This window comes from Anarrhichthys ocellatus, unplaced genomic scaffold (genome assembly GCF_004355925.1).
Source record: "Anarrhichthys ocellatus isolate YVR2014 unplaced genomic scaffold, GSC_Weel_1.0 scaffold164, whole genome shotgun sequence".
NCBI lineage: Eukaryota > Metazoa > Chordata > Actinopteri > Perciformes > Anarhichadidae > Anarrhichthys > Anarrhichthys ocellatus.
Window position 1 is genome coordinate 96,885 of NW_022280194.1, and position 10,100 is coordinate 106,984.

At 41.2% G+C, this 10,100-nt stretch overlaps 1 protein-coding gene across 1 annotated transcript in view; it reads right to left on the reverse strand.

The window, feature by feature from the left end:
• Nucleotides 1-1,991: 1,991 nt before the first annotated feature.
• Nucleotides 1,992-10,100, reverse strand: part of riok1 (RIO kinase 1 (yeast)) — a 10,109-nt gene continuing 2,000 nt past the window's right edge. Inside the window, exons 4-17 of the mRNA XM_031878136.1 lie at nucleotides 9,496-9,565; nucleotides 9,372-9,414; nucleotides 8,946-9,038; nucleotides 8,651-8,763; nucleotides 8,186-8,266; nucleotides 7,808-7,894; nucleotides 6,995-7,132; nucleotides 6,816-6,919; nucleotides 6,299-6,405; nucleotides 6,135-6,200; nucleotides 5,938-6,054; nucleotides 4,919-4,972; nucleotides 2,341-2,487; nucleotides 1,992-2,244 (exon numbers count right to left, since the gene is read on the reverse strand). Coding sequence (XP_031733996.1) covers nucleotides 2,134-2,244; nucleotides 2,341-2,487; nucleotides 4,919-4,972; nucleotides 5,938-6,054; nucleotides 6,135-6,200; nucleotides 6,299-6,405; nucleotides 6,816-6,919; nucleotides 6,995-7,132; nucleotides 7,808-7,894; nucleotides 8,186-8,266; nucleotides 8,651-8,763; nucleotides 8,946-9,038; nucleotides 9,372-9,414; nucleotides 9,496-9,565 — 1,331 coding nt within the window. The 3' untranslated portion in view covers nucleotides 1,992-2,133. The remainder of the gene's footprint in view (nucleotides 2,245-2,340; nucleotides 2,488-4,918; nucleotides 4,973-5,937; nucleotides 6,055-6,134; nucleotides 6,201-6,298; nucleotides 6,406-6,815; nucleotides 6,920-6,994; nucleotides 7,133-7,807; nucleotides 7,895-8,185; nucleotides 8,267-8,650; nucleotides 8,764-8,945; nucleotides 9,039-9,371; nucleotides 9,415-9,495; nucleotides 9,566-10,100) is intronic.

The following is a 10,100-nucleotide window of genomic DNA, read 5'->3' on the forward strand; positions in this document are numbered from 1 at the left end:
GAACAGGTAGTGAACAGAGTACCCGAGCAGGTAGTGAACAGAGTACCTGAACAGGTAGAGAACAGAGTACCTGAACAGGTAGAGAACAGCGTACCTGAACAGGTAGGTGAACAGAGTACCTGAACAGGTAGGTGAACAGAGTACCTGAACAGAGTACCTGAACAGGTAGAGAACAGAGTACCTGAACAGAGTACCTGAACAGGTAGAGAACAGAGTACCTGAACAGAGTACCTGAACAGGTAGAGAACAGAGTACCTGAACAGAGTACCTGAACAGGTAGAGAACAGAGTACCTGAGCAGGTAGTGAACAGAGTACCTGAACAGGTAGAGAACAGAGTACCTGAGCAGGTAGAGAACAGAGTACCTGAACAGGTAGTGAACAGAGTACCCGAACAGGTAGAGAACAGAGTACCCGAACAGGTAGAGAACAGAGTACCCGAACAGGTAGTGAACAGAGTACCCGAACAGGTAGAGAACAGAGTACCCGAACAGGTAGTGAACAGAGTACCTGAACAGGTAAAGAACAGAGTACCTGAACAGGTCGTGAACAGAGTACCTGAACAGGTAAAGAACAGAGTACCTGAACAGGTAGTGAACAGAGTACCTGAACAGGTAGAGAACAGAGTACCTGAACAGGTCGTGAACAGAGTACCTGAACAGGTAAAGAACAGAGTACCTGAACAGGTAGTGAACAGAGTAGGTGAACAGAGTACCTGAACAGGTAGGTGAACAGAGTACCTGAACAGGTAGAGAACAGAGTACCTGAGCAGGTAGAGAACAGAGTACCTGAACAGGTAGAGAACAGAGTACCTGAGCAGGTAGAGAGCAGAGCACCTGAACAGGTAGAGAACAGAGTACCTCAGCAGGTAAAGAACAGAGTACCCGAACAGGTAAGAACAGAGTACCCGAACAGGTAAGAACAGAATACCGAGCAGGTAGTGAACAGAGTACCCGAGCAGGTAGTGAACAGAGTACCCGAGCAGGTAGTGAACAGAGTACTTGAACAGGCGTGGGTGTGTATTGCACCCATTATAAAATCTGTAATGGACCCAAAATGTTCCTGAAACTTAATCTGTGACTTCATGAAAACTGTGCTAGCTATCAAAATGTCCATTTGGCTCAATAACGACCAGCATTTTGTCTACGTTTTAAACTTTAAATTATTTTTCTATGTTAAAGTACAAGTAGTCACTATGGGTCCAAAGTTAAGTGTTTTTTTTGCTCTCTTCACACATTCAAGTCAATGGGGTGATTTTGCTCCGTTGTTTGCAATTTTCGGGGAATCCGCTGGGCGAATCTCTCTAAAAAATACTTAGCACACTATTCCCGATCAGGCCGCACGTTTTGATGTATTTTTTGCGCAGGTGTTGCAACACTGTGTGAGGAGAAGCGCGCCAAACTTTTGGCGGAAGATGGAGAATAAGAACTAGAAAATGCATTTCCTGCTGAAAATGCGTTGGAATGCTGAAAGCTGAAATGAGAAATGGGAGACTACCCGTCTGAAAAATGTTGAAGCCCGAAAGCATTTAACAGCACTGCTGAAAACCCTTCTAGTTGAAATGTCTAACTATGGTGTCTGTAGCTGAAAGTATGAGGAAGAAGAAGGCTTTGAAAGTTGAAGTTTAAGAGGATTTGAAGATTTTCTCCATAGAGATCCCATTCAAAATAAATTGCAAAAAGCTTAATATTTCAAAAAGTTTAAAGATTAGAAATATGAAAAGTCATAGCACACGTGTCCTTAATGAGCTGAACATTTTGATATTTGAACGGTTTCTATAGCTTAAAAAATGTGGAAGAAGATAAGTAGCAAATTACGTACGGAAGAAATAGAAGAAGTTGAAGAAAGATTTGAAGAACAATACTTGGAATGCTGAATCTGCATTCCAACAATAAACCCGCAGGATTACAGTCAGTGTGCTTTGCCACAAAGCCACACTGAAAAACAGATTTCACAAACAAAAGTAAAAATATGACATGATAGAAACATGTCTGATTAAACGTTTTATTACAAGTTTTACAGCAAACTGTTTCTTCTAATGTTTAATGTAATTGATCTTCTTTGTTGTGGTACTGAAGTACCGGATCAATGGAGGAGTGATACACAGGAAGTCCATACAGACAAACAGGAAGTCATCATTTGCCTTTCTTCATCTTGGACACTTTCTCTTTCCTCTTCTTCACATGTTTTGGTACTTTAGTCTTTCTTTTTTCTCTCTGAGCTTCTTTCACAATCTTCTTCTTCTCCTGAAAGAATAAAATAAAAAAAACATCGTTATTTTTATGCCTTCCTGTCTCAGCTGGAGGACAGACTGCTTCTACTATAGAAAGAGCGTTAAATACCTTTTTGTCAACCTGGCCTTCCTCACTCTGCTCCTGCTGATCTTCCTCCTCCTCCTCCTCCTCCTCCTCCTCTTCTTCATCCTCCTCCTCTTCTTCATCCTCCTCCTCAGAGGATGCAGACTGGTCATTCTCCAGGAGAGCAGGAACCTGAGAGGATCAAACACAGTAAACCTCTTCATCTCTTCAGCTAACAGTGGAAACAAATTAGCATCTAGTCGTGTTTCCATTCAAATGTGAATTTTAAGCAAAATGAGTCACAAAAAGAAGAGCAAACTAGAAAATGCATTTCCTGCTGAAAATGCGTTGGAATGCTGAAAGCTGAAATTAATTGTAAAAAAATTGCTGAAAATTAAGAAATGGGAGACTACACGTCTGAAAAATGTTGAAGCCCAAAAGCATTTAAACTGCACTGCTGAAAACCCTTCTAGTTGAAATGTCTAACTATGGTGTCTGTAGCTGAAAGTATGAGGAAGAAGAAGGCTTTGAAAGTTGAAGAAGTTTAACAGGATTTGAAGATTTTCTCCACAGAGATCCTTAGCTTCAAAAAGTTTAAAGATTACAAATATGAAAAGTCAAAGCACCCGTCTCCTGAAAAAGCTGAACATTTTGAAAGGGAAAAGTCCTCTCAAAATCTCATAGACCTTAATGACTGTATGAGAGAGAGAGAGTGATAGAGACATAGACAGAAAGATAGAGAGAGAAGAGAGTGAGAAAGACAGACAGGTATATGGACTGAGTGAGTGAGACAGCTAGACAGACAGTTTTATGGAGTGAGTGAGTGAGACAGGCAGACAGACAGGTATATCGACTGAGTGAGTGAGTGAGACAAGCAGACAGACAGTTTTATGGACTGAGTGAGTGAGACAGACAGACAGGAGGTCTAACGATCTCCCATGAATATCTCCAACTCATGTGTGTCTGTGTGTTGAGAGAGACAGAGAGACAGAGAGCCTGCCTGCGTGCGTGTAACTGGTTGCCATGGTGAGGACGTACCTGTTGGAGAGTCTGTGAGTCTGTGTTTATCAGCTTCACTAATGAGCTCAATCATAAACAGCTGTGTGCCTCCAGCCTTTTAATGGAGATACAACTGGGAAACACCTCTCAAACAAATCATCAAAACTCCCATAACCATAAATGAGAGGAAGGATGAGTTGAAGAACAGATCCTGTAAAAATTGTGTCTGTAGTCTAAAAAATGTGGCTGAACTGGCGATCTAGAAATGGGGTACCGTGTTCTGTGGAAGATGTTTTTGAAGCAAAATTTAACATTGGTCTCTATGGAGCAGAAAGTTGGTTTTCCTCTCAATTACAGGCTTCTGTGTCAAATGTGTAAATCTGTGGGATTCCACAGTTATTTGTCTACGACAAGGACAAGATTAGCTACTTTTACATCCAGAAATTATGCATGAAGAGTGAAAATTGTGGAGACAGTGGCAAAATACAAATGTTTTTTTCACAAGAATCTCAAGCTGCTCTTCACTCTAGCGGTGACATCACGCACTCTAAGCTGCGCAATACACACCCATTATAAAGTCAGAAAAGGAGTGAAAAAATCATAAAAGTTAAAATGGGACAGTTCAAAAAGTATAAAAGATATCAAAAAGCTGAATAATGCGGCAATAGATCAGGGTTTTCTCAACATTTGAAAGTTGAAATGGTGTCTGTAGCTGAAAGTATGAGGAAGTAGAAGGATTTGAAATTTGAAGAGGATTTGAACATTTTCTCCATAGAAACCCATTCAAAAAAAAATTGCAAAAAGCTTAATAATTCATAAAGTTTAAAGGTTAGAAATATGAAAAGTCATAGCACCCCTCTGCTGAAAGAGCTGAACACTTTGATAGTTGAACGGTTTCTGTAGCTTAAAATATGAAGGAGCAGAAGAGTTTCAAAAAGTGTACGGAAGAAATATAAAAATAAAAATAATATAAAGAAGAATAAAGATTTGAAGAACAATAGTTGGAATGCTTAACAGCATTCCAACAATTATTGAATTTCAATCAACTGGTTTGGAGCGAATAAACTTTGTAGTAAACAGAGAAGAGGAAGAAGAAGGTTAGGTTGATGCCAGAGGAGTGAGTTACAGTAGTCGGGTCTTAAGAAGATGAATGACTTTATACAGATCAGGGTGAGAGAGGAGTGGTTTGATTCTGGAGATGGTTCTTATTTGACAAAAAACAGGACTGAACTACTTTTGTGATTTGTGGTTTGAAGCTTAAATCCGAATCAAATAGTAAGTATTCAATAGTCCTGAGTTTCTGGCAGTGGACTTTATGTTAACAGACAAAGGGCCCTTTCAATGGGAGTGAATCTTTTGACCATGTGGGAGCATGTATATGTAAAATAAACTTGGACCTAAAATCAAACATGGTGGTACACCAGAGGTAATGTGAGATGTAGAGGATGAGTCATTACCGATGCGTTTTTCTTGTTTCATTATATTGTGATTTTATTTTTGTTACCTGTATGGTTCACTCTGCAGGTGAGGTAAATAAGACAATATCTAAAGTTACAGTATGTCACTGTCGGCTAAGCTAAGCTGAGCTAACACTAGCATCAGTCAGAGTGAGAGGTGGTCGTACCGTTTGAACTCCAGACAGATCCTTCCTCAGTCCAGTCAGCGTCTGGTACAGAACCTGAAAAACACAACACTCATGTTGTTAACAGGTACCACAGGTGACACAGTTACCACAGGTGACACAGGTACCACTGGTGACACAGTTACCAAAGGTTACACTGGTTCCACAGGTGAAACAAGTGACACAGGTACCACTGGTACCACAAGTGACACAGGTACCACAGGTGAATCTAATCAAGGTGTGTAAACAACTCAAAGAGAGAGAAACGGGACGCACCTGAGCTAAATAAAAGTGTGAATAGTTATGTCAATATGATATATCACTTTTCTTTATTTCAATAAAGTTTATTTTCACTTAGTCATTATGGGATGTTGAGTTCAGAATGATTGAAATGATTTCAGCATAAAACTGAAACAAAAAGTGAAATTAAATTTCTGAACGCACTGTGTTCATTAATAAAGGAATTAATAAGTTAGTTTGTTGACTAACTAACTTTAGTTTGTCAGTTTGTTGACTAGTTAACATTAGTTTGTTGTCTAGCTAATCATTAGCTAGTCAACAAACTAACATTAGCTACTAATGTTAGTTTGTTGACTAGCTAATGTTAGTTGTCAGTTTGTTGACTAGCTAACATTAGTTTGTCAGTTTGTTGACTAGCTAACTTTAGTTGTCAGTTTGTTGACTAGCTAACATTAGTTTGTTGACTAGCTAGTGTTAGTTTGTTGACTAGCTAACTTTAGTTTGTTGACTAGCTAATTTTAGTTGTCAGTTTGTTGACTAGCTAATGTTAGTTTGTTGACTAGCTAACGTTAGTTTGTTGACTAGCTAATTTTAGTTGTCAGTTTGTTGACTAGCTAACGTAATCAATAAGTAAATCAGTCAAAATCAATTAGTCAATCGAATGGCTGTGATTTGATGCTTTTCTGTCATTTTCCATTTCTTTGGGAGATAAATTGATAATGAAAACAATGTTTCCATTCTAAACATCTAACCTATTTCTCTTTACTGCTCGTGTTTCTTACGTTGTCGTCGTGTCCACAGATGGCCGACTCCTCCTCCTTCGTCCTCATCATGTCGACGTCTCTCTCGTAGTGACTCACCTCCGTCAGAGTGCGGGGGATGTAGGCCTTCTTAAACACCTGAGGGTGGAGGAGGGGGAGGTTTACTATTGTAACACATGTTATGTATTGAACATAAGGGCGGTTGTGTTTCCTGTCACCTCCTCGTCCACTCGGTCCTGATCCGACCGCTGCTCCGACGTCCGCTCAGCTGCGATCACCATCACCTAAAATAATAACACATAAAATAACACAAAGATAAAAAACTGTTTCTCTACTTGTTTGTGTTTTCATGAATATAGTTTAGTGCAGGAGGTGTTGAGACCTTCTCCAGGTACTGGTCCATGTTGTGGCAGGTGATCGACGGGTCGGTGATGAAGTCAAACAGCTCTCTGACCGTCATCACCGCGACGCCGCGCTTCACAAAGAACTCTGGGAAAAAACACACAATCAGATCAGCTGACATCACAAGAGATGATATCAGTGATCTCAGAATTCATCCACAGAGAATGTGTTCCTATCACACAGCAACCTGAAGTCAATGTTCATGTGTTAAAGCTGCATCCTCTCTAGTGTCCACCAGGGGGCGACTCCTCTGGTTGTATAGAAGTCTATGAGAAAATGACTACTTCTCTCTTGACTTATTACCTCAGTAAACATGAGTTTATGGTCTCAATCTCTAGTTTCAAGTCTTCTTCAATACAGCATGATGTTCATTTAGTACATTATGGTCCATTTAGAGTCAAACAGACCATAAAGCAGGGGAAGCTTTAGGGCGGGGCTACACAGTGATTGTCATGTCTCTAACAGACCATAAAGCAGGTTATGCTTTAGGGGCTCACCATTGACGTTGCTGCAATCCTTCCTGAGGAACTCCAGAGCGTGAGGATGATCGTGCTCCACCGACTGGGACACGTCAATGATGTAAGCGTCTCCGTTGTGATATCTACAGACAGGTCAGTGAGTTTTAGAGGCTCTTATTTTGAAGGGGTTGTGTGAGTCATGGTGTCGTGGCTCTTACAGCATGTTGAACTCGCTGAGGTCAGCGTGGACGAGTCGAGCCTCCTGGAACATCGTCCTCATGTTCTGTAGAACCTGTAGGTAGAGCTCACGGGCCTTCGACTCCGACAACCCCACATTCTTCAACAGAGGAGCCGGCCTAACGATCAATAAACCACAGGACCGTTAATACAGAAGGGATCAACCCAGGAGGGATCAAAACATGAGGGATCAACACATGAGGGATCAACACATGAGGCATCAACACATGAGGCATCAATACATGAGGGATCAACACATGAGGGATCAACACATGAGGCATCAACACATGAGGCATCAACACATGAGGCATCAACACATGAGGGACATGAGGGATCAACACATGAGGGATCAACACATGAGGGATCAACACATGAGGCATCAACACATGAGGGATCAACACATGAGGCATCAACACATGAGGGATCAACACGAGGCATCAACACATGAGGCATCAACACATGAGGCATCAACACATGAGGCATCAACACATGAGGGATCAACACATGAGGCATCAACACATGAGGGATCAACACATGAGAGATCAACACATGAGGGATCAAAACATGAGAGATCAACACATGAGAGATCAACACATGAGGGATCAACACATGAGGGATCAAAACATGAGGGATCAACACATGAGAGATCAACACATGAGAGATCAACACATGAGGGATCAACACATGAGGCATCAACACATGAGGGATCAACACATGAGAGATCAACACATGAGGGATCAACACATGAGGGATCAACACAACGTCTCTGATCTATCGGCATGATTGGTTCTTACATGTTGTCTTTTCCGATGAAGCTCATCAGCAGAACGTGACTTCTGAGCAGCTTTGGTTCTGGACTCGGGATTCCTGCCGTCTGCAGCCTGAAACACAAACACTATAAGGTTCTACTGGGTTCTATCAGCTGGTCGGCACAGGTTCTACTGGGGTCTATCCGCTGGTTGGACCAGGTTCTACTGGGTACTATAAGCTGGTAGGATCAGGTTCTAATGGGTACTATGAGCTGGTCAGATCAGGTTCTATTGGGTTCTATCTGCTGGTCGGCTGAGGTTCTATTGGGTTCTATCAGCTGGCTGGAACAGGTTCTACCGGGTTCTATTAGCTGGTCAGCTCAGGTTCTATTTGGTTCTATTTGTCAGTAGAAAGGTTCTGACCTGATGAGGTTTCTCATCTCCTTCTCTGCCCAGGTTCTCACCATCTTCCTGGGGTTTCCTTTACAGTAACCGTGACGGAACCTGCAGAACAACAGAAGAAGAACTTGAAACAGTTACTGGACCTGTTAGAACGTCATGATGACTGAGAACAGCTAATAAACTGCTGATTATTGATTATGACACTAGTTGACGGATGCCTGTTTTATTTTGAAGACGACAGGAAGTTCATATCTGTAGTGAGGGGGAGGAGCCTGTGTGTTCTCCTGCTGCTGATTGTTGTTTGGAGTTAACGACAGCTGACTGTCATGTTAGCTAACATGTTAGCACAGTCGCCTCACAGCGAGCAGACGGGCCCGGGTTTGATTCTCGGGCCGGACGGGTTTGTGTGGAGTTTGTTGTGTGTCTCTATCAGTGTCAGCTGGGATAAGCTCCGCCCCCTCATGAGATGATGGATGTGTGACCGACCTGAACTCTCCACTGACGTATTTGTCTCGGTCTTTGAACAGCAGGATGGACGTCTTGTAGATCTTAATGGCTCTGCTTTCTCCTGCTGACGTGATGGCGTGATAAACATTAGCCTGGAACACACAAACAAACACACACACACACACATCTGTTTATAAGTAACGTCAGACTGTTCAGCATCTGTTCTAATCAGTGTATTGATCAATATAAATCAGTGTATTGAGTATAAATCAGTGTATTGAGTATAAATCAGTGTGTTGAGTATAAATCAGTGTGTTGATCTGTGATTTCTGACCTCCTTCCCTGTACTGATGCAGCCATTGATTTCACAGATGACTCCTCGACTCAACATCTTAAAGAGAATCATTCGAGTCCGAGGATCTAAAACCTGCAGAAGAAGAAGAAGACCATCAATCAGCTGATCACAACAACCAGGGAGAGAGGAACAATCATGAAATGTGTTTGATCACAGTTTAAGTTATGACATAATGAGGAAAGAGAAGATAAACTTTAACTCACATTAATTTTCTCTAAACACAAATTGTTCAGTGTTGCTCAAAGACACGTGTACATGAGGACGTGACACATGTACACAACCCCCGACCCAGTGTTCATAACACAACCTGCTTTACCACTAAAAGTCCAAAACTGTTCACCTTCCTTTGTGTTTGATTTGTCAAGTAATCAATAAACTACCACTCAGATGAATTGATAATCTCACCTGTTCCACTGTGGCTCGATCTGATTTGTCCTTCACTCTGTACCTGCAGACAGCAGCCAATCAGATCGTTAGTCACATCGGTAACTCACCTGTGATGTCACATAACAGGTGAGTTCAGACCTACGTGTCGGCTTCTTTCTGTTTCTGCATCGTCGTCACTTTATTGATCACAGAGTCGGCATAATTCAGTTTGTCTGAAACAATAACAAACAAACTGATGAGGAACAAAATCAATAGTATTGATGATTGACTTTCATTCTGTCAAAGATACAATACTGTTTTAGAGCTTCAAGCAGGAGCAAAGCTTTTGTTGCTGAGCAGATGAAAGTGAATCAACAGGCGAGTTGTAAATTGGTGAATATCTTAATAAAATGAAGGCCTTTACATGGTGTTCTTGTAAACGTAGCTCATTCCCAGTGTTCTCTCCTTTGTGACTCATAATACTCTTCTGTTTAACCTGATGGACCATTGAGGTTTCCTCTTTCATGATGGTGTCTGCATATAAAACATTCTACAATTGTGTCTCTGGTGAACAGGGAGGAAAACAAACTATTGTTCTTCGTAACAGAAAACTAAGTATTGTTCTTAGTAACGGAAAACTAAGTATTGTTCTTAGTAACAGAAAACTAAGTATTGTTCTTAGTAACGGAAAACAAACTATTGTTCTTAGTAACGGAAAACAAACTATTGTTGTTAGTAACAGAAAACTAAGTATTGTTCTTAGTAACG